Below are 25,723 nucleotides of genomic sequence, written 5' to 3' on the forward strand. Positions count from 1 at the left end.
TTTGTAACAAAAATCTTTCCATGATCAAACTACTATGTGCATTCTTTATCAAGCAGCTGATTATTTTCTGTCCAAAGTAGTACACCAGAAAGTCAAATATTTTATCATGAATAGTTTTGTATATGTTTTCCTCCTTTTTCAGGAATGTATGTGTAAGTGAGTTTAGTTCATCTTGTAATGTAAGCCGTGATATTCCTCTATCTAGTTTACATGCCTCACAAGTGTTCTCAATGATGGTTCTTGTTTCTTCTTTCACCTCCTCTGTCAATATATCTTCATTTAACTTGTTGTTAAATATGACACATAAAGCCAAAGCACAGTATTTACAAGAAAATCCTTTTTTCTGTAGTTTGTCAATCTCTTCTTTATAAACTGTAAATGGGTTCTGGAAAAAATCTGTGATATTAAGTGCAGGATTTTCATGATACAATTTACATAAAAGTGGGAAACAATCATATAAATCATAATAATCTATAACCTCAGGTGCTTTTGTTTTAAGATAAACTTCAGCTATTGACTCTTTTTCAGCTTTTGTCAAGCACATGTTATCTGATAAAAGGTTACACACACATGATTTGAAAATCGATAAAGATTCAAATTTGTCATCCTGATACACTTGTAATCGACATGCTGCTATTATCTTAGCATGTGTATTTGAAAGGATATTTTTTATTCGCTCCATGACTGGTTCCCAAACTTTTATGTCGGTCTGGTTTAAAGAATAGTTTCCACATAAATCATCAATAACAAACAATGATTTCTGGTTTGGATTATAAAACTTAACAATGTCACCTGGATCTGTCACTAGAAGTAAATCGTACCCTTCCTTTGCCATTTGTAATGCCACATGTCGGAGTATTGCTGTCTTACCAACACCAGAACTAGCAGTAATAGTTACACAACTGTTCTCTGTTATACATTTCAGTACATGTCTGGTAGCTTCTGTTGGTATAAACATGTGGTCATTATCCTTCCACTCCACAAGAATCTGACTGATTTGTGCTGAAATATAAATAAACTTATTACTGTCTTTATTCAGATCATTGTGCAGTTCATATATTTGGTTATGCATTTTGGAGATTGAAGCATTTTAATACTTAAAACTGTTTTGAAACAAGTTTTTGCACATATTCTTTGAACTAAAATTCCAAATTATGTTTTTTTTGTTTTCTGTATCATTAACATGTACCCCACTTCTTTTATTTATTTTGTTAAGTTAATAACAGTTTCTGTTCAATTAATGAGATTTGAATGTCCTCTTGGTATCTTCCGCCTCTTTTTTTTCCCGAACATGAACATGGCTAATAATGAAGACAATGGTAAACATGCTGAGATGGCTTACCTGATTTTCTGATACTGATTGAATTTGTGTTAAAAGTCATAAAGACAAAGGTTTAATACAAGTATAATATAAACCTTAACATTTTCATTAATTATGAGCTAAACGGACAAGTTAAAAAAATATATTTTACCTTTTGCTTAAAGTATATGAGAACCAGTCAAAACTACAAAAACATAACATCGACCGATGAACCATGAAAATGAAGTCAAGGTCATATGAAACCTGCCAGATAGACATGTGCACCTTGCAATTCTTCCATACACCACATATAATTGACCTTTTGCTTATTGTACCTGAGAACCAGATCAATACTCAAAATCATAACATTGATCAATGAACCATAAAAATGAGGTCAAGTTCAGATGAAACCTGCTAGATGGACATTAACAAATTACAATCATTCCATACACAAAATATAGGTCAAACAAAATATAGTTGACATACTCCTAATAGTATCTTTGATAACTGATCAAAGAAATGAGGTCAGATGAAACATGTCTTTCAGAAATAAAGACCTCCAAGAAATACCATATACCATATACCATATATATTTATCCAATTACTTATCATGAGTGAGGAATTCACATGAAAACTAAACAAAGATGATGCAACACAATTTTCCCCCAATTTTCAAAAGAAATGAAGTTTTGATACCAGGAATCAATTTGACATAATTTACCTATTATTTAAAAAAAAATTATAACACCAAAAGATGTGTCTAAAACATAGACTGATTGATTGTTGATGGTTAATGCCACATCCAGCACTCTTCACTTTGGCGGCTAGTCTTTTCTGGTTGAGGAAACCCGAGTGCCTATAGAGACAACTACCAACCTTTGATAGTAAAACTATTCATCCTCTTCCATTAAGATAGGCATTTAAAAAACTGAGAGAGGTCTTTCATCATGTCTATTTGTCCCTAATGAATCATGTAATTCCTGTTCATGATATTGTACCTTCAGCAATGGTGGGGTTATATATTATTCACTATGTCGGTTCAATAATGGATGAATAAGTGAGTTAACTACAAAATTCAGTCACGGTCATGAGTGACATACATGTAAACCTTGCAACATGAGGGGTGCCACATGTGAAACAGGATCTGCTCACCCTACCAGAGCACCCGAGATCACCCCCAATTTTGTGGGGTTCATGCTGTTTGTTGTTGTTTGTTTTTTTGCCATGGTGTTGTGAGTTTGTATCCTACTTATCATGCTTATGAGTTTGAAAGTCCCTCTCTTTTTTACTGATTCTATATACAAAATACAGCTCATAAAGTGATAATTCAGCCTCACCCCTTGTTTTTCATGATAATATATAAAGTGTATGACCTTGACCTTTCAGACACACATTCCAAAATTATTTGCGACACATTAATTAATATTCCCTTTGAAAAAACATATTCTTAAAGGTTATCAATTAAGTATTGTAGTTTAATCTTTGAATGTCTTCTTTATCAATATCATAATTGGTTTTGTTCTAATGGTTAAATACATAACTAAACATATATTGCTATCCAGTTATGAACACTTATGGCCCAACATCCTGTCATAAATTATATTTTGACAAGGCAATGTTTAGCTCAGACTGCTTGTGATGTTTTCACATTTATCCGTGGGATGTTCATTTGTATATTTCTGTCTGTGAAAACATGGTTTATATTTTAATTGAAATTGGGATTTGAACTACCTTTCAGTATTAAAAACTATTGACACAGAGATATGTTTCGCATTTTGTAACTTTGATGGTGAAACGAAAATGTTGAAATTAAAATGGCAATATTTAAACATGTAAACTATGCAAATCATTCAAAGTCAATGAACCATGACTGAAGGTGCAGGGCCAAACAATCTCCATAGAAACAAGCATTCTGAGAGTATTGCATGGCAACAACATAGTCCCCTACCGGTTAAAAAAAATAATTGTACTGGAACATTTAAAATGGCAATATTTAAACATGTAAACTATGCAAATCATTCAAAGTCAATGAACCATGACTGAAAGTGCAGGGCCAAACAATCTCCATAGAAACAAGCATTCTGAGAGTATTGCATGGCAATCACATAGTCCCCTACCGGTTAAAAATTAATTGTACTGGAACAAAATGCTAACTTGATCTATAACTTGTCATGGTGTACACTATAAAACAAATATCAAGTCAATATCTTCAAGCATGACGAAATAAAATGCTCCGCTCGGCGCAGCTTGATACGACCGCAGAGGTCGAACCCTGAACAGTTGGGGCAAGTATGGACACAACAATCAAGCTTGATACAGCACTGAATTTGGATTGTGATTAAATATTTGACACAGCATAGGTTTCTGACACAGAATGAATGTGGTCTAAGAACTTAAAAATTTTAAATTTACTTATTCAAACCATATCATTATTATTTGCTTTTATATATTAATCAGAAATAACCAATTTAAAATGGAAAATTTTAAAGAAAAAAAAAGGAAAAAAGGAAACAAAATATATCCCCCAAATTTTTTGAACCCCCTTATGATTCATCAACCCCAAACTCAATCCCAGCCTTCCCTTTGTGGTATGGTACCTTGCAGTACAATTTCAGAGAGATCCATACACTTGAACACAAGTTATTGTCTGGAAACTAGAAAAATGCTTGTTTTAGCCCCTTTTTGGCTCCAAATTCCTAAAATTTTGAGGTAATTACCCCCAAAATCAATCATAGCCTTCCCTTTGTGGTATGGTACCTTGCAGTACAATTTCAGAGAGATCCATACACTTGAACACAAGTTATTGTCTGGAATCTAGAAAAATGCTTATTTTTGGCCCCTTTTTCCTAAACATTTTGGGCAATTACCCCCAAACTCAACTCCAGCTTTCCCTTTGTGATATGGAACCTTGTAGTACAATTTCATACAGATCCATACACTTACACACAAGTTATTGTCCTGAAACTAGAAAAATGCTTATTTTTGGCCCCTTTTTGGCCCCTTATTCCTAAACTTTTGGGCAATTACCCCCAAACTCAATTCCAGCTTTCCCTTTGTGATATGGAACCTTGTAGTACAATTTCAGAAAGATCCATACACTTACACACAAGTTTTTGTCATGAAACTAGAAAAATGCTTGTTTTTTGCCTCTTTTTTGGCCCCTAATTCCTAAAATTTTGGAGGCAATTACCCCCAAAATCAATCCCAGCATTCCCTTTGTGATATGGAACCTTGTGGTACAATATCAGAGAGATCCATACACTAACAAACAAGTTATGTCTGGAAGTTACAAAAATGCTTATTTTTGGCCCCTTTTTGGCCCCTTATTCCTTAACTGTTGGTACCATAACCCCCAAAATCAATCCCAACCTTCCTTTTGTAGTATTGAACCTTATGGTAAAATTTCATAGAGATCCATTCACTTCAACTAAAGTTAGAGTGCGAAAACCAATGTGTCTTAGGGGCCAAAAAATGGGCACAAAATTTTTTTGCGGTCGTATAAAAAGTGTGGAAAACTGATAATTTAAGTGAATTTTCTAAGTCCAAGGACCATTACTCTGCACAAAATCATCAGACCAGAACAAAATTTGAACTTGGTCTGTAACTTGTCATCATAAAACTATATACTAATTATCAAATCAATATCTTCAAGCATGATGAAAAAAAATGTGGAAAACTGATTATTTGAGTGAATTTTCTATGTCCAAGGACCATAACTCTGCACAAAATTATCAGACCGAAACAAAATTCAAACTTGATCTGTAACTTGTCATGATAAAACAATGTACCAATTATTAAATCAATATCTTCAAGCATGACAAAAAAAAGTGGAAAACTGAATATTTGAGTGAATTTTCTAAGTCCAAGGACCATAACTCTGCACAAAATTATCTGACCTGAACAAAATTCGAACTTGATCTGTAACTTGTCATGATAAAACAATATACTAAATATCAAATCAATAACTTCAAGCACAAAGAAAAAAAAAGTGTGGAAAACTGATTTGCTGGACTGACGGATGGACAGACAGACAGATGGACAGAGTCCCCTTCGACTTTCTTGGTAGGGGACTTATAAGATTTGCCAATGCTAATACATCTGCATACTAAATATCATTTACCTGCCACTAATAGTTCCCCTTAAACTGATCTAATCACAATCTAACACATCTAAACTAAGCAATAGTTTCAATGTCAATAGACCATGACTGAGGGAGCAGGGCAAAATAATCTCCATGGAAATCAGATGTGCCAATGCATATATATTCTATATACCAAATATTATTGACCTACCACTTATAGTTCCCCTTAGACTGATCTAATCACAAACTTATTACATGTAAACTAAGCAAAAGTTCAAAGTCAATACAACATGACTGAGGAGGCAGGACAAAATAATCTCCACAGAAATGAGATGTGCCAATTCTTATACACTGCATACCAAATATCATTGACCTACCACTAATTGTTTCCCTTAAAACTGACCTAATCACAAACTAATTCATGTAAACTACTCAAAAGTTTCAAAGTCTGTACACCATGACTGAAGGGGTGGGGTAAAATATTCTCCATTGAAATGAGATGTGCCAAAGCTAATACAACTGCATACCAAATATCATTGACCAAGCACTGGTGGTTTCCCATAAACTTGACCATATCATGAACTTATGTGGGGGGGTTGGGGGGTAGCTTTTGAATATGTTCAACCCTGCAACATTATGTATGTCCATGTCACAAGCCAGGAGATGATAGTCCAGTGGTTGTCATTTGTAGCTGTCTACTTTAATTGTTGTAAATTTTTAATTTTAGTAAAAATCAGGCTGTTAACGATTGCTTTTTTTTTTTCTTCTTTTAAATTGTTTCACATTGTGCTTTTACTTCTTGCTGAAGACTTACAGTATGGAGTTATTCCTTGTTGAAGACTATAGGATATGGGATTTACTCCTGGTTGAAGACTAAACTGTAAAAGATTTACTCCTTGTTGAAGACTATATGATATGGGATTTACTCCTTGTTGAAGACTATACAGTATGGGATTTATTCCTCATTGAAGACCATATGGTATGGGATTTACTCCTTATTGAAGACTATACAGTATGGGATTAAAGCCTTGTTGAAGACTCATCGGTATGGGATTTACTCCATGTTGAAGACTATAGGGTATGGGATTTACTCCTTGTTGAAGACAATAGGGTATGGGATTTACTCCTTGTCAAAGACTATAGGATATGGTATTTACTCCTTGTTGAAGACTATAGGATATGGGATTTACTCCTAGTTGAAGACCATAGGATATAGGATTTACTTCTTGTTGAAGACTATAGGGTATGGTATTTACTCCTTGTTGAAGACTATAGGATATGGGATTTACTCCTTGTTGAAGGCCGTAGGGTATAGGATTTACTCCTTGTACACTTTACAGTATGGGATTTACTAATGTTGAAGACTATAAGGTATGGGATTTACTCCTGCTGAAGACTATAGGGTATGGGATTTACTCCTGCTGAAGACTATAGGGTATGGGATTTACTCCTTGTCAAAGACTATAGGATATGGTAATTATTCCTTGTTGAAGACAATACAATATGGGATTTACTCCTGTTGAAGACTATAGAGTATGGGATTTACTCCTTGTTGAAGACTCGTCGGTATGGGATTTAATCTTTGTTGAATACTTACAGTATGGGATTTACTCGTCGTTGTAGACTATACGGTATGGGATTTACTCCTTGTTGAAGACTAAAGGGTATGGGATTTACTCCTTGTTGAAGACTATATCATGTATATGGTACGGATTTAATCTTTGTTGAAGACTTACGGTATGGGATTTAATCCTCGTTGACGACTATAGCGTATTGTAATTACTTCTTGTTGAAGACTATAGGGTATAGGATTTACTCCTTGTTCAAGCCTGTAGGGTCTGGTATTTACTCCATGTTGAAGACTATACTATATGGGATTTATTCCTGTTGAAGACTTACGGGATGGGATTTACTCCTTTTTGAAGACTATAGGTTATTTTTGTCAAAGACTATAGGGTATGGGATTTACTTCTTGTTGAAGACTATACAGTATGGGATTTACTCCTCGTTGAAGAACATATGGTATGGGATTTACCACTTTGTTGAAGAACATAGGGTATGGGATTCACATCTTGTTGAAGGCTATATGGTATGAGATTAACTCCTTGTTGAAGACTATAGGGTATGGGATTAACTCCTTACTGAAGACTTTACATTGACCTGTAGTTGCACACATCCTTGTCCTTAAGATCTTGGTGGATTTCTGATTCATTAACAATCATATCCTTATTTTCATATTGATATACAGGGGACAACGATATATTATAACTATCTAATGAGATTGAATTAAACTGTGTTCAAAGAATGGAACTGACTTTAGAAAGTAAACTCAGTCTTTCTAAGGTATTAGGATATCAGTCTTCCTAAGGTATTAGGATATCAGTCTTCCTAAGGTATAATTAGGATATGAAAAATATCTGTAAGACTTTTAGAAGTTTTTATCTGTTTTTTTTTTATTCTTCAATTTAAATTACTTTTTGATTAAGGTTTCTTTTGCCGAACTAATCCATATTATTCATAGATGACATTTTCAATGTTTCCCTTCCTAACATGTTTCATTAGACTGATGGGGTACATGTAAACAGGTTTTTTGTCTATAAAAATTAACAAAAAATTATTTGAATCTGGAAAAATTCTGAATCCTGAAAAATTGATAAGAAATGTATGATGAGAACAAACTCAATTTAGGAGTGTTAGCCATGCATGCATGGCTAAGGGGGGTTACTTAGTTCATACTGAAATATCAGTGAAAGTAAAATTAACCTTAGGCATGCACGAATTTCTGAACCCTATTTAGTTGGGTTAGTTTTCATCTAGCATTTGTTATCAATTTTTCTAGAATTAAAAATTATTCCAGAACAAAATAGTTCCTTGTTAACAGTGTTTTTATTCTGTTTACATTGTCTTTTAGTTTGTCCATTTTCTTGTAAAGCATTCCCAAGATGAACATCAGTTAAGGACATGGTGTATTGTGGGGCTTTTTTAGACAAGTGTAAATTCACTGAAAATAAAACATTGTACAATATCATTACTAATAACAGATTTTAAGCAAAGGAAAATAGGCTTTCAGAGCATGTGAATATTTGCCTTTTTGACTGTGGCGTAATAAAAGAGACGTCATATACAAGTTATTTTCCTTTTTTTTTTTGGCGATTATAAGCTAATTTTAAGTACAATCTGACTAAATTAGCATACAATGTAGCGCACAAGAATCAACTGCTATAATTTTTTCCTGTGAAAAGATAATGGAAAATACATTTACTACTGCAATATCATATTAGATGACAGCTGTCTGGAGTGTTTTTACTACGTACTGTATATAGATTCAACATTTACACATTTAGAAAATCAGAGATAGGATCATCATAGCTTGAAATATAATTGATTTTCAAGCCAATTTGGGAAAAAAAATAACCTTCTATTTAAATATCACAAGTGTTGACTATTCAATATTTACCCCTAATATTCCAAGGTACTGTATCTTCTTGAGACGTTTTTAACTTGTTCACTTCTGTTTTCATATCTTCATTGACTTTCTTCAAGCTCTTCACTGATTTGTTCAAGCTCTCCACAGACTTGTTCAGTTCGATTATTTCATCATTAGAACGTTTAATGTCCAGCATTATTTCCTGATTAGTCTGGTCCAGTATCTTCACCTTCAGGTCATCACACTCTTGTTTCATTGGTTGTCCACCTAATCGTCTGATAGCCTGGAAATTAACAGAGAACAGGGAGTCTTCATCAAGTAAACAACAATTTGGATTGTGATTAAATAAATCGTAATCTTAAAATCTAAATACACAGTTAGAAACAGATTATCAAAGAACCCTATACATTCAAGTTTTATTGAAATCAAACAAAGATTAATTTTGGATCCCGATTTGGACTAAACTTGAAAACTGGGACCAAAATTAATAAAGAGCTGCGCCATGAGCCCATGATACGCCCATCACTTTTTCAACAAATAAAGTTCCATAACTCCTCAATGTCTTATCAGAAATTTATAAAAATCGAAGAGCATGATCACTCTGAGGAATATGATTGCCATTATTTCTATTGATATTAGTGTTTTTTCTCAAAAATAATTCAACTGCACATGTATTACTTATTTGATTCAAGCTGAATATAATTTTTCAACCTAAAAAAAAGCCAATCTCTGATATAAGTGTATATATTTTTTCATGAACAATTATGTAATTATTATGTTTTAATTTTTGCTCTGGATTTGCTTCATTCTTTGAAATTCAAACCCGCTCATTTTAAAAATATTTCTTCTGAATGTTATCAATCCCACATACTCAGTGTCAAAAATATACATTTGTACAAGCATACAAAAAGTCAATCTGTTCCTTCTTTGGCTTTAGGATTCATATGGCCAAAAATCTTAAAGTCCTAGATGTCTTCCAAAACTGCACATTTTTAAATGACGTTCGTGGTCAAGATTATAAACTCTACCATGTATGAAAGCTTTCGGGAAAACAGTAACTTGAGTTACAATTTTGTACTTGTCATGCTTGTTTGGCACAGACGGAAAGAATATGTCCTTTCAAGACACATGTGGCAGTGGTCATTAAAACTAATCCATAACCTTAAAACGAATATACGGCATATAGCTGCCAACTTTTTAAAAACTATCCATGTTTTCACCTGGATTGGGCATGTAAAGACATTTTGAAAGGGAGAGTGATTTATTGCGGCAATTTTGCATGTATAATTTCTTTTAGAATGTGTGTAATAATTTGCACCTCTTTTTTTCTGTTGGTATACACTCAGCTCTTGAAAGTTGATGAGTCTTTTTTAAATATGTATTTTTTTCCTTTTCAAGCAATTAAGTTTTAAAAATAAATAACCTGCAAAGATACTGACCATCGACATAGTATTACGTTGATGCATTTAAACACATATATATGGTACTTAAAAGAAATTTTAAGACAACGATTGGCACAATTCAATTTAACCAAAAATTCTAATGGGTTAACAGTGAACTCTGATTTTTATGTTCTTCAACTTCATATCACTGTCTAAATTACTTTAACTTTAAACTATCTAAATGTAAACTGCAAACAAACAACTGAGTACATTTATCAGTAAAATACTAAAAAAAATTAATACCATTAAAAAAATAATTTCAAAATTTTGCTCTGGATATACTGTCTTTTGATCATGAAGAATAGATGCATTTTACCCAACCAGGTAGGAAATTAAAATTCAATGAAATTTGGAAAAGTTATATTGACATGATTGATATTTGAAAATCTTTTAATTTTAGACAAAAAGTTAACAGCAAAAAAAAAACAACCAAGTCCAATTACACGGACAAATTATACATTTTTTTTCCTTCTAAATTTTGCTTTGGACACTGTCTTTTGTTCTATTCCATGATGTTTTAACAAATTTTACCCCCCGACTTAAATGGAATAGTCTATCCAAAAGTATACCCCTGTCTTAAATGGAATAGTCTATCCACAGGTAATCTATCAATGGCTGAGTTCATCATTGATCTACTCAGATTTTTAACAAAACAGAAATGATAGTAGTAATCGCTATTATCAGTATTTTTCTTTTGATCTTTTTACGTGATAATTTTCATTCTCACTCGACTCACTTGAGAATGAAAATCATTGCTAGTTTCTAAGGTCCTTAGCAACAGCGTATTAATCCATATCCACGCGCTAAGAGTGTCGACCAATCAGAAAGTTTAGCCGGAACTATAACAAAGCGTTATCGGATGACTGCGCTGAAGGGTCAACAAAAAAAGTATTTTTCTCGTTTCAATTTTACCGTGAATTTCACTTATAAGGGAGCTACCATTTGATTTTTATGGGGGGCTAGGATGAAATTTGAAAAAAATAGGCAGGACAGGAGTTTTGAGTAAAAAAAATGGCAGGATGAGATTATTTGCAAAAAAAAAAGGCAGGATGACAATATGTAAAAAAAAAAGTCAGGTTAAACTAAAAAAAAAACGGCAGGACCGAAAAGAGGGAAAAATAAATAGGCAGGACAAAATTTTTCATCCTAGCCCCCCCATAAAAATCAAATGGTAGCTCCCTAAATTAACTTGAAGTTGATAAAAGTAATTAAATCATGTTTCTTACATATAAAAAAAATGTAAATTTTTACAAAAATTTGCTACAAATGATTGTCTGTCTGTCTACATGTATTGTAACATCAAAATAGAGCTTTCAAAACGGTGAAAATGGTGTTCGCAATCTTTGAACACGCAGGCTGATCAGTTCAAACGCCATTTTTCAAATGAATGAAAGTCGATGTGTTGTATATATCAAATAAGCCTGTGCGAAACAAATAGTACCAAAAAAGAAAATGCATTCTTATCGTATTAGTAGAAAATAAAAGTATATGGAGTAAATGTACATGGGACAAATTGCACACAATACATAGAAAAAATAAAAAATTATCAATGAACAGGGCTTTTTTTTGCGGTAATTTGTATTAAATAATATTCGAAAATACACATAATAGCGATAAATAAATTATTTATGTTTTTCTATAGAAATGATCGCCCTTCGATGAGATGAAAATGAGAAAATGCATCTCATTCAAAAAAACTTAATTAAACGATAAATAAACAAATCTGATGATTACTTAAATATTAAAACATATTCTAAATGAATTTGACTTTTTAAAAACATTTGTTCAACAATGAGCAACAAGTGGCATGAAGTTTCTTAGCGTTAATTGATAATATGGAAGACTCCATTTTGGCTTAAGGGGTGTTTTACTTCTACCGTTACAGTTTTGACTACATTTTTTCCATTTAAATGTTGTACATGATTTAACTTGAGTTGCAAATCAATCAATGGAGTATGGAATCCAGAGCAACCATTTACGGTAGTCTCATACCCCTAGAGATCAAAGAAAACTATGCATGCGCTTAATCACATAAACAAACCGTTAGAATTTTTTTTGGTTGAGGTCAATTGTGGCAAAGATGTATATAATATGTTAGTTATACGTCCTTGATTGGGTTCTCCATTTTCTAAGGTCCTTAGCAACAGCTTATTAATCCATATCCACGAGCTAAGAGTGTCGACCAATCAGAAAGTTTAGCTGGAACTATAACAAAGCGTTATCAGATGACTGCGCTGAAGGGTCAACAAAATCTCCATTTCTTTAAGGAAGTTTAATATCAAAGTTTCATAAAGATAACATAATAGGAACAACACCACTTTATTATTTATCTGATAGTTTTATTCGAAACCACTCTCGCATTTCAACAAAACAGCGGAATTCCCTCTTTGACGTGATGCTTAATATATAAAACCCTTAATAAAGATACTACTTTATTCTGATTTCCATATTGTAGAATACACTCAAATAAACAAGAGGCTCATGAGAGCCTGATATCACTCATATGTTTAACACTTTCACCTATGTCAGTTTTGCTCTTACTGCTTTAGTTTTTGAGATGAAAGCCAAACTGCCACCATGTTTTTGAATAGATCATATCGCAGAATACAATCTATAAACTAGATACCCTAAGGAACATTCAATTAAAGTTTTTAAGTATTTGGCCAAGTAGTTTCAGAGAAGAAGATTTTTGCAAAAATATTTAGACTTTCACAAAAAATGTAAAAAAAAAAACATTTTAAGGGCAATAACTCCTTAAGGGGTCAATTCACTATTTTGATCATGTTGACTTATTTGTAGATCTTACTTAGCTGAACATTTATTGCCATTTATACTTCCTCTCTATCTAATAAAATATTAAAAAAAATTAAAAAAAACAGTAAAATTTAATAATAAAATGCTCCGCTGGGCGCAGCTTGATACGACCGCAGAGGTCGAACCCTGAACAGTTGGGGCAAGTATGGACACAACATTCAAGCTTGATACAGCTCTGAATTTGGATTGTGATTAAATATTTGACACAGCATAGGTTTCTGACACAGAATGAATGTGGTCTAAGAACTTAAAATTTTTAATTTACCTATTCAAACCATATCATTACTATTTGCTTTTATATATAAATCAGAAATAACCAACTTAAAATGGAAAATTAAAAAAAAAAAAAAAAGGTCAGGAAAAAAAGGAAAAAAAAATCCCCCACCCAAAATTTTTTAAACCCCCCTTATGATTCATCATCTCCAAACTCAATCCCAGCCTTCCCTTTGTGGTATGGTACCTTGCAGTACAATTTCAGAGAGAGATCCATACACTTGAACACAAGTTATTGTCTGGAAACATGAAAAATGCTTGTTTTTTGGCCCCAAATTCCTAAACATTTAGGGCAATTACCCCCAAACTCTAACCCAGCTTTCCCTTTGTGATATGGAACCTTGTAGTACAATTTCATAAAGATCCATATACTTACACTTAAGTTATTGTCCCGAAACTAGAAAAATGCTTGTATTTTGCCCCTTTTTGACCCCCTAATTCCTAAAATTTGAGGCAATTACCCCCAAAATCAATCCCAGCCTTCCCTTTGTTGTATGGTACCTTGCAGTACAATTTCAGAAAAATCCATACACTTGAACACAAGTTATTGTATTGAAATTAGAAAAATGCTTACTTTTGGCCCCTTTTTGGCCCCTTATTCCTAAACGTTTTGAGCAATTACCCCCAAACTCAATTCCAGCTTTCCCTTTGTGATATGGAACCTTGTAGTACAATTTCAGAAAGATCCATACACTTACACACAAGTTATTGTCATGAAACTAAAAAAATGTTTGTTTTTTTGCCCTCTTTTAGGCCCCTAATTCCTAAAATTTTGAGGCAATTACCCCCAAAATCAATCCCAGCATTCCCATAGTGATATGGAACCTTGTGGTACACTGTCAGAGAGATCCATACACTAACACACAAGTTATTGTCTGGAAGTTACAAAAATGCTTATTTTTGGCCCCTAATTCCTTAACTGTTGGTACCATAACCCCCAAAATCAATCCCAACCTTTCTTTTGTGGTATTGAACCTTATGGTAAAATTTCATAGAGATACATTCACTTAAACTTAAGTTATTGTGCGAAAACCAATGTGTCTTCGATGACAACGACGACGACATCAACATGATACCAATATACAACCACAAAAAATTTTTGCGGTCGTATAAAAATGAACTAGTTCCAACAGTAACCCAACAATGGGTTGTCGAACTTGTCTGAAAATTTCATAACAGATAGATCATCACCCATTTATCACTTTAACTCCCTTTTACTTTTGCTCTAACTGCTGTAGTTTTTGAGATAAAAGCCAAAAACTGCTTTTGTCTCCTATGTTCTATTTTTAGCCATGGCGGCCATGTTTGTTGATGGATCAAAACTTCGGATACAATTTATAAACTAGATTCCCTAAAGAACATTCAATTAAAGTTTGAAGGTATTTGGCGCAGTAGTTTCGGAGGAAAAGATTCTTGAAATAGTTTACGACGATGACGACAAAAAGACGACGGACGCCAAGTGATGGCATAAGCTCACATGGAGCCCTTTGGGCCCTGGTGAGCTAAAAAGGGAGCAATCAAAACATGAGAATTATGAAAAGAAAATTAAAGGAAAGTTGTTTAAATACAATCTGTTTGTTTATTTTACTCTTTAAAACAGATCAATCGTAAGAATCTGAGTTGTTCTTTAATGTAAAGCACAAAACGGTTGACATGAGAGCCTTGGAAAGGAGTCATTGGTAAAAGTCTACAGATTGCTTGACAGCAATGGTATCCCAAAACCTAAAGGGAGGTTATTTTTATAGATATATACAAGTCACCAAAGCTGCCATAACCCCCCAAATTAATCCCAACCTTCCTTTTGACGTATAGAACCTTGTGGTACATTTTCATACAGATCCATCTGCTTATAAACAAGTTATTGTCCTGAAACAAGAAAAATGCTGGTTTTTGGCCCTTTTTTGGCCCCTAATTTCTTAACAGTTAAGACACTTACCCCCTAAATCCACCCCAATCTTTCTTTTGGTATGGAACCTTGTGATAAAATTTCATAGAGATCTATACACTTATACTCAAATAATTGTCTGGAAACCAAATGTCTTCAGACGATGACAACAACGACAACATTATACAATTATACGACTGCAAATCACTACAAACCAGTAAAAGTCTGAAATGGCCTATATTTGTACTCGACTGTACTGATTTTTACTCGACCAGTCTGAATTGGTCTGAAATTTACTTGATAATACTCGACTGTAGTCTGAACCATACTTAACAGTCTGAACTTGTACTCGACCAGTACTTAACCGTTTTATTTTCGTCTAAACCATGCTCGACCTAGTCTGAACCATGCTCGACCTAGTCTGAACCATACTCGACCTAGTCTGAACCATACTCGACCTAGTCTGAACCATACTCGACTAAGTCTTAACCAACCTAGACCTAATTTTTGTATCTATCTATTGTATTTCATCAATTTAGGAACTGTTTTTAACAGCTATTTCCCCTGGCTAGAAATTTGAACAACAATTTGAAATTTAAAATGTATTCAATATGGCATTGAAACCAAAATTTCACAATAAACATAATATAAATTCAACTCCATATTTATCAACACTTACATATATATATCACCTTTAAAATAAAAATAAAACAAGCTGATCAAATAATCTCAAAACTGAATTGTGGCTAATATTTTCAATGTTATTCAAATTTTTTTGAATGTTTCAGATATATTTTATGGTAACTAGACAATTTTCACCATTTACTTAAGCCCTGTATAGATTTATGGTGTCAGTTGAGTTTAGTTAATAATGCAGTGAACATCTTTTTTATTAAAATATATTTAAAATAGTATATAAAGCAACTTAATAAATTTTAAAAATCACACCTTTGTTTTGTAAAACCAAGAATTTAATATAATCATGATAGAACTTCCATAGCAATCCTTGATAACCATTTAAAAAAGGAAATGTGTTCCAAAGTTGCAGAAAAACTTTATTTCAATTAAATTTAAATACCTTTTGTCAAAATTAAAGACATGGCATACAAGAAGCACTTTAATAAGGTTTAATTACCTCAGTACATGTGTGTTTTACAGGTAAAAAGAAAGCCCTTTTTTTCTTAAACTCGTGTATTACTTATCTAGTGAATTCAAAAGGCCTTGCGATTTAAGTTTTACAGGATGTTGCAATTTTTAATGAATGCTAATTAGAAATTAATACTCTCTGGCCAGGTGTGATCTTTTTAATGAGTTTGCCCCAAGCAGGAGGTATTACTTTATACTTTACCACTAATCAGAAGAAAAATTTTATCTATTTCTTTAATTTTTTTTATCCTTTTTTGATATATATTATATATAATATATCCCAAATTATAATAAAAAGATATATTTCTAATATAAGGTTAAACAATTTCAGTGATTTTTTGGCTGTTGTTACCTCATTAAAAAGATAATTATATAACTATTGTATGTAACCATGAAACCTATATATAGTTTTTCTTTAGGAATTTAGGAAAATTAAGTTTAAAAAAAAAAAAAAAAAAAAACACATGCCAAACAAGAAGCACCTTAATAAGGTTTTATTACCCTCAGTAAAGGTGTGGTTTTTAGTTAAAAGAAAATCTTTTTTTTAACAACACTCTAAAACTTTAAAATTAATATAATTAAATTATTAAATAAAATAATTTAATTTAACTATCTCTATTTGATAAATCTGAGAATCATGTAAGGATGTAAAAATATGTTTTTATATATATCTTTATTTTATTGTGGCTGTTGTCATGTCAGAAAAAAAGAAATTAATTTTAACAGCTAAAATTAAAAAAAAGTATAGGTTTTTTGATCAAGTATGGTTCAGACTGGTCGAGTATTGTTCAGACCTTTGGTCGAGTATGGTTAAGACTGAAAAAATTGGTAGAGAATGGGTTAAGACTGTTTCAGACTGGTCGAGTAATAGTTCAGACTATTTTCAATGGCAAAGATAAGGGTCAAGTACAAATCAGTACGGTCGAGTATGGTTAAGACTAGGGTCGAGTATTGTCGAGTAAAATTCAGACCAATTCAGACTGGTCGAGTAAAAATCAGTACAGTCGAGTACAGATATAGGCCATTTCAGACTTTTACTGGTTTGTAGTGAATCTTTTGCGGTCGTATAAAAATTAAAATCTAAAAACTAAAATTGCTGCTTATAGATTGCACTTCTGTAAATATAGACAATGCAATGTCCCATAGGAACTCCTTTTACAGCTAAAACTGTGCCACTTTTACTATGAAGTTTCGTTAATAAACTGTTATCACAGAGATATGTCTCGCCTTTTTGTAATTTTGATAATGCAAATGTTGAAATTAAAATAGCAATACTTTAACATGTAAGTAATGCAAATATTCAAAGTCGATGAACCATGACTGAAGGTACATGGCTAAACAATCTCCATGGAATGAGATGTGCCAATGCTAATACAACTGCATACCAAATACCATTGACTTATTATAAGTCGTTCCCTTTAAACAAACCTAAACACAAACATTAACTTGTAAACTATGTAAAAGTTTAATAGTCAATGAACCATGATCAGGGGTGGGGCTATATAATCTCCATGGAAAAGATACTTGCAAATGCTAATAAATTTGCATACCAAATATCATTGACTTAACATTAGCAGTTCATCTTAAACTGATCTAATCACAAACTAATACATGTAAACTAAGCAAAAGTTTCAAAGTAAATAGACCATGACTAAGGGGGCGGGGCCAAATATTCTCCGTGGAAATGAGATGTGCTAATGCTTATACAACTGAACACCAATTAACATTGGCCTACCACTAATGGTTCCCCTTGAACTGACCTAATCACAAACTAATACATGTTAACTTAGCAAAATTTTCAAAGTCTATAGACCATGACTAAGGGGGCGGAGCCAAATAATCTCCATGGTAATGAGATGTGCCAATGCTTATACAACTGCATACCAAATATCATTGACCTACCACTAGTGGTTCCCCATAAATTGACCTAATCACAAACTAATACATGTAAACTATGAAAAGTTTCAAAGTCAATAGACCTTGACTGAGGGGGTGGGGCCAAATAATCTCCAAGGTAATGAGATGTGCCAATGCTAATACAACTGCATACCAAATATCATTGACCTACCACTAGTGGTTCACCATGAACTAGACCTAATCACAAACTAATGCATTGTTGACGCCATCGCCGTCGCCGATGCCGGAAACAGCATACCTATGTCTCGCTTTTTGACTCCGTCAAGGCGAGACAAAAATCATATCCTAGAATGGAAAGTTCATATGCACTACTATTTTTTTCAAAGGTCAAAACATAGGGCTGTTCGGCATATTTTCAACATTTATAAGCCCCGATCTTCTAAGAGTTTGAACTTATACTAAAATTCTGTACTACCCTCCCTTCACTTTGGATCTTCCTCAGAATTCAATTTAGCCACTATCCATGTGTATTTATCCTGGTAACATTCCCAAGTTATGTCTCTACGATATGAAGTATAAAGAACAAATCTGGGAACCAGTAAGTAAACAAAACAAAATATGTATGAATATTCCTAAAAAGAGGCGTGGTTTATGAAACAGATGTATTTACAAAGTGCAACCTATAATAAAACATTTTATAAGAAATGGTTCAATGTTATAGTTTACATTGTTGGTTATTCAAGTCAGACTGGATGAAATGACATCCTAAACTATGAACTTTAAATCTATGTTATGTCAATAGTACATGAGGACGGCCAAAAGAATGGGCTAGATACTTTTTAGATAGTTTAGATGTTAAACATTTTTGTATATTAAACTTGAGATAAACATGTTGCAGAGAACCAGTAATTCAGCATTTCTCCAAAACTATCTTGTAATAAATATAGTTTAATGTTTTCATAGGAAAGTAAATGTTTTAGCAGTTTTGTAAGAACTAAATTAGTTTCTTATAGTTTCTGATTTACATGTACACTGCATTTAAGAACTAAAGAGATAATACAATGCCTGTACCAAGTCAGGAATATGACAGTTGTTTTCCATTCGTTTGATGTTTTTGTACTGCAGCTTTTGATTTTTTCATAAGGGACTTTCTGTTTTGAATTTTCCTTGGAGTTCTGTATTTTTGTTGTTTTACTTTTAACATGTAGTGTTTGTGAATGTCAGGATTATCTTCTTCATAGACTGCTACATGGTCCATGCATATGATTGAATATTTCCCAGACATAAATAAATTCAAACATCTCAGTTTCAGGCTTTTAGTGAAATTATTCTAACTGTATATTTTGTATCCATGGTAACATTTTATTTAAAATGAACTTACATTAGTAATATTGTTCCATGCTGTGGTGAATGTAGTTCTGTCTACTTTCCCCTCTTTCAGGTGAGCCAGGAAATTTCTGTAGTATTTTATCCTGGCTAAATCTGAAGAAGGTGTAGTTTCATTATCAGATGGTAACTGGTCATATCCACCATGAGGAGGGGTTAGTTGGGTCAGGTTTCTAAGTAACGTTATTATTAGAGTTACATCAAATGTTTTAGAATCAGGTACATCTAAAAACAAAATATATAAGATCATCAAATCATTGAAGATTTAAGACTAATTTAAAACCTTTATATATCCTAAGAATAAGAGGGGAGATCACAGAAACTTGATCATTTCTAAAACAAGAGTGCACACGCTGAAATGTCTCGCCTTCTTTACTAATCATTGATATTATGTTGATAGTCCTAAATATAAAGCTTTATTACAACTGTCACATAAACTTAACATTAACCAAGTAAACTAAACATTGACCAATGAACCATGAAAATGAGGTCAAGGTCAGATGAACCATGCTAGGCAGGCATGTACAGCTAACAATTCTCCCATACAACAAATATAGTTGACCTATTGCTTATAGTTTAAGAAAAACAGACCAAAACACAAAAACTTAACACTGAGCAATGAACCTTGAAAATGAGGTCAAGGTCAAATAAAACCTGCGTGACTGCCAAATAGATCATAAAATATTTCCATACACCAAATATAGTTGAACTATTGCATATAGTATTAGAAAAAAATACCAAAACTTTGACCACTGAACCATGAAAATGAGGTCAAGGTCAGATGACACCTGCCCGCTAGACATGTACACCTTACAATCATTCCATACACCAAATATAGTAGACCTATGGCATACAGTATAAGAAAAACAGACCAAAACACAAAAACTTAACTATAACCACTGAACCATGAAAATGAGGTCAAGGTCAGATGACACCTGCCAGTTGGACATGTACACCTTACAGTCCTTCCATACACCAAATATACTAGACCTATTGCTTATAGTATCTGAGATATGGACTTGACCACCAAAACTTAACCTTCTTCACTGATCCATGAAATGAGGTCGAGGTCAAGTGAAAACTGTCTGACGGGCATGAGGACCTTGCAAGGTACGCACATACCAAATATAGTTGAACTATTGCATATAGTATTAGAAAAAAAGACCAAAACTCAAAAACTTAATTTTGACCACTGAACCATGAAAATGAGGTCAAGGTCAGATGACACCTGCCCGCTAGACATGTACACCTTACAATCATTCCATACACCAAATATAGTAGACCTATGGCATACAGTATAAGAAAAACAGACCAAAACACAAAAACTTAACTATAACCACTGAACCATGAAAATGAGGTCAAGGTCAGATGACACCTGCCAGTTGGACATGTACACCTTACAGTCCTTCCATACACTGAATATACTAGACCTATTGCTTATAGTATCTGAGATATGGACTTGACCACCAAAACTTAACCTTGTTCACTGATCCATGAAATGAGGTCGAGGTCAAGTAAAAACTGTCTGACGGGCATGAGGACCTTGCAAGGTACGCACATACCAAATATAGTTATCCTATTACTTATAATAAGAGAGAATCTAACATTCCAAAAAATCTTAACTTTTTTTTCAAGTAGTCAGTGAACCATGAAAATGAGATCAAGGACATTGGACATGTGACTGACGGAAACTTCGTAACATGAGGCATCCATATACAAAGTATGAAGCATCCAGACCTTCCACCTTCTAAAATATAAAGCTTTTAAGAAGTTAGCTAACGCCGCCGCTGCCATAGCCGCCGCCGGATCACTATCCCTATGTCGAGCTTTCTGCGACAAAAGTCGCAGGCTTGACAAAAAGCCTTTATAAATCCTAGGAGTAAGATAGAAGATCACAGAAACTTGATCATTTCTATAAATAACCTTTATATATCCTTAGAGTAAGATAGAAAATCACAGGATCATGCATATAATGCATTATATTATCTGTTTTTAGGAAGGAATGGAAGATGTAAGAAAAACACACCTTACAATCATTCAATACACTAAATATAGTTGACCTATTGCTTATAGTTTCTAAGAAACAGACTTAACCAAGAAAACTAAACATTGACCAACGAATCATGAAAATGAGGTCAAGGTCAGATGAACCATGCCAGGCAGACATGAACAGCTTACAACCCTTCCATACAACAAATATAGCTGACCTATTGCTTATAGTTTAAGAAAAACAGACTGAAACACATAAACTTAACACTGAGCAATGAACCGTAAAAATGAGGTCAAGGTCAAATAAAACCTGCAAGACTGACATGTACATCATAGAATATTTCCATACACCAAATATAGTTCACTTATTGCATATAGTATAAGAAAAAATACCAAAACTCAAAAACTTAACTTTGACCACTGAACCATGAAAATGAGGTCAAAGTCAGATGACACCTGCCAGTTGGACATGTACACCTTACAATCATTCCATACACCCAATATAGTAGACCTATTGCATAAAGTATAAGAAAAACGGACCAAAACACAAAAACTTAACTATAACCACTGAACCAAGAAAATGAGGTCAAGGTCAGATGACTCCTGCCAGTTGGACATGTACACCTTACAATCCTTCCATACACCAAATATACTAGACCTATTGCTTATAGTATCTGAGATATGGACTTGACCACAAAAACTTAACCTTGTTCACTGATCCATGAAATGAGGTCGACTAGGTCAAGTGAAAACTGTCTGACGGGCATGAGGACCTTGATAGGTACGCACATACCAAATATAGTTATCCTATTACTCATAATAAGAAAGAAATTAACATTACAAAAAATTTTAACTTTTTTTTCAAGTAGTCACTGAACCAAGAAAATGAGGTCAAGGACAATGGACATGTGACAGACGGAAACTTCGTAACATAAGACATCTATATACAAAGTATGAAGCATCAAGGTCTTCCACCTTCTAAAATATAAAGCTTTTAAGAAGTTACCTAACGCCGCCGCCGCCGCCGGATCACTATCCCTATGTCGAGCTTTCTGCGACAAAAGTCGCAGGCTCGACAAAAATGAATCATGCTAATGGAAACAAAACCCTACTTTATAACTTAATGTCCATTGTCCTTGACCTCATTTTCATTGGTCAGTGACTACTTGAAAAAAAAAGATTTCTGTGCATCAAATATAGTATCTAAGAAACAAACTTAGCCAGGAAAACTTAACATTGACCAATGAACCATGAAAAGGAGATCAAAGTCACATGATACTTGCCATACAGACATATAAACCTTACAATCATTACATACACCAAATATAGTTAACCTATAGCATACAGTTTAAGAAAAACAGACCAAAACACAAAAACTTAGCTTGAGCAATGAACCGTGAAAATGAGGTCAAGGTAAAAAAAAGCCTGCCAGACTGACATGTAAATTACAAAATATTTCCATAAACCAAATATAGTTGACCTATTGCATAAAGTTTTAGAAAAACAGACCAAAACACAAAAACTTTACTTTAACCACTGAACCATGGAAATGAGGTCAAGGTCAGATGACACCTGCCAGTTGGACATGTACACCGTACAATCATTCTATGCACCAAATATAGTAGACCTATTGCTTATAGTATCCGAGATATAGACTTGACTATGAAAACTTTACCTTGTTCACTGATCCATGAAAAGAGGTTGATGTCAAGTGGAAATTGTCTGCCTGACATGAGGACCTTGCAAGGCATGCAAATACAAAATATAGTTATACATTTACTCATAATAAAAGAGATATTAACATTCCAAAAAATCTTTATTTCAAGTAGTCACTGAACCATGAAAATGAGGTCATCGACAATGAACATATCAGACGGAAACTTCATAACATAAGGCATATATATATATATATATATATATATATGTATGAAGCATCCAGGTCTTCTACCTTCTAAAATATTAAGCTTTTAAGTATGGAAAGCCAACGGGGTCAAAATTCTTACTTCGTAACTTGTCAATTTGTAACTTGTAACTGTGTGATTTCAAAATTGTTTATTGGTAAATTGTCAATTTGTATATTTATGTTTTGTAACTTATCGATTCGTTAAATGTCGATTTGTAAATTGTCAATTTGTATATTGATGTTTTGTAACTTGTCGATTCGTAAATTGTCAATTTGTATATTGATGTTTTGTAACTTGTCGTTTCGTTAAATGTCGATTCGTAAATTGTCAATTTGTATATTGATGTTTTGTAACTTGTCGATTCGTTAAATGTCGATTTGTAAATTGTCATTGTTGTATTATGCTAACGATCATTATGACGACAGATGGCACTCAGTTTCTTCTTCGGTGAATCAGCCTTCTGTAAGTAGGAGCACCTCCATATGGAATATATACCCAAGTAATTTAAATCAATAATGCACAGCAAATGCATCTAAAAGAAAACAAAAAGAATAATAACATTTTTATTTTTATATGGCATGTATACAGGTTTTATTTTGTTTTCTGAAGACGACAGGTGGCGTATCGTTCGAGAACGGAAACCATATGAAAAATACAACCCAAATAGTTCATTCCCTTCACGTAATCGATCTCTCCTACTTGCGAAGTTAATGAAGTAGTCGTAGATTAGTGGAACATTGCGACTGAATTATTCGGGTAAATAGATATAAGAAGATGTGGTAATAAACAATATGAGACAATTATCCAACAAAGTTCAAATACAGTCGATGTAAGCAATTATAGGCAACAATGAGAAAAACCCAATCCATATAGTCGGATATGAAAGGCTAAACCAGTACGTGAAAACCCAGGTAATAAACGGTTTCTATTAATCCTAAAATGCTATTATCGGACTTTTTTTATTCTGACTGAGGTCTCAGGGGGAAGGGGTGACATATATTTATAATTTTATATAATGTTGTTTGTGCTGTATTTAGACCCCTCTATAACGAAATATGTTTTACATGCACACGTATAAAATTGCGGTTTTTATCCAACGCAATCATAGGTTTGGACATTGTTTTCAATTTAGACGTGTTTAATGTTATATATATATATTAACATTCATTTGTACATGCCTACTAAACTTTTCTGGTCAAGAAGCTAAGAAGTTATTGACGGTGCCGAGAGCAGTATCTGAAGCTGTTAACGCTCGGTGTGCACACTACAGTGTCTTCAAGGATGTACCACTCAATTACCGTTTTTACGAAAAATGGGTTGGAATGTGAGATTTTGATCGTTAAAATCTCAAAACACTTTGTGTAGTTCTTGATCTGTTTTTCCACAATATTTATTGACTGATAATTGTCAAATCCCTAGGCAGCAATTGTTCTTTTTGGACGAGCTTTTTTTTTTTTTTTAATTTTTCAGGTTCTATAGCAAGAACCAGCCCCTCAACAATCTCGTACAGAAATATTTGCTTATGGCTTAGGCGTTTTGTTTGTTTGTCTTTGAAGAGCGTGTTTGAGACACAACCATCTTCTCTGGATTTGTAGCCTCCTCATTATAAATCTCGCAGCTTGTCGCTGTATTCTTTCAAGCTTGTTGATGTTCGTAGATGTGTAGGGGTCACATATACTATTGTTTCATACTCCAATATTGACAAGTGAAATATATGCGGTTTTCTTGCATTCGGCTGGTGGGCAATATCTCAAATTCCTTATCAGGAACCCTAGTCACGGTTGAGTTTGCATTCTTGGTTACGATGAAAATATGGGTAGTCCATTTTAGGTCCTTGATAAGTTTTTTGGTTCCTTTAGATTTTATTACAAAATATTACATATCTAATACAGTTTTAATATATAGTATTCATCAATTAAGTGACTCATTTAAAATAACACTTCATTCAATTTGTTTTGCAAAGTACATGATATAAAACATTTTTATCTTCATTACTCAAGAGCCAAATAAATAAAGATTTTTCATCAATTTCAGTGCTTTTTGTATTCAAAAATCATTAGATATAAATTACATTATTTTCCAATATCTTAATTATAATATTAAGGAATAATGGCCACGGTGTCAACCCATTTCTCCCATCATACATTTAGTCCAAAATTTGCGGCCCCGAACAATATAAGTATGAACTTTCCAGCTTAGTCTTTTATTTCATGTATTTA

At 33.2% G+C, this 25,723-nt stretch overlaps 1 protein-coding gene across 1 annotated transcript in view; it reads right to left on the reverse strand.

Moving 5' to 3' along the window:
* LOC127709653 (ankyrin repeat domain-containing protein 17-like) overlaps positions 1-25,723 on the reverse strand; it is a gene marked incomplete at its 3' end in the record, with an annotated part of 30,799 nt that overhangs the window by 2,801 nt on the left and 2,275 nt on the right. Inside the window, exons 2-4 of the mRNA XM_052215260.1 lie at positions 19,607-19,836; positions 8,839-9,091; positions 211-1,002 (exon numbers count right to left, since the gene is read on the reverse strand). Of these exons, the coding sequence (XP_052071220.1) occupies positions 211-1,002; positions 8,839-9,091; positions 19,607-19,836 (1,275 nt within the window). The remainder of the gene's footprint in view (positions 1-210; positions 1,003-8,838; positions 9,092-19,606; positions 19,837-25,723) is intronic.

The sequence above is a fragment of the Mytilus californianus genome, unplaced genomic scaffold (genome assembly GCF_021869535.1).
Source record: "Mytilus californianus isolate M0D057914Y unplaced genomic scaffold, xbMytCali1.0.p SCAF_7, whole genome shotgun sequence".
NCBI lineage: Eukaryota > Metazoa > Mollusca > Bivalvia > Mytilida > Mytilidae > Mytilus > Mytilus californianus.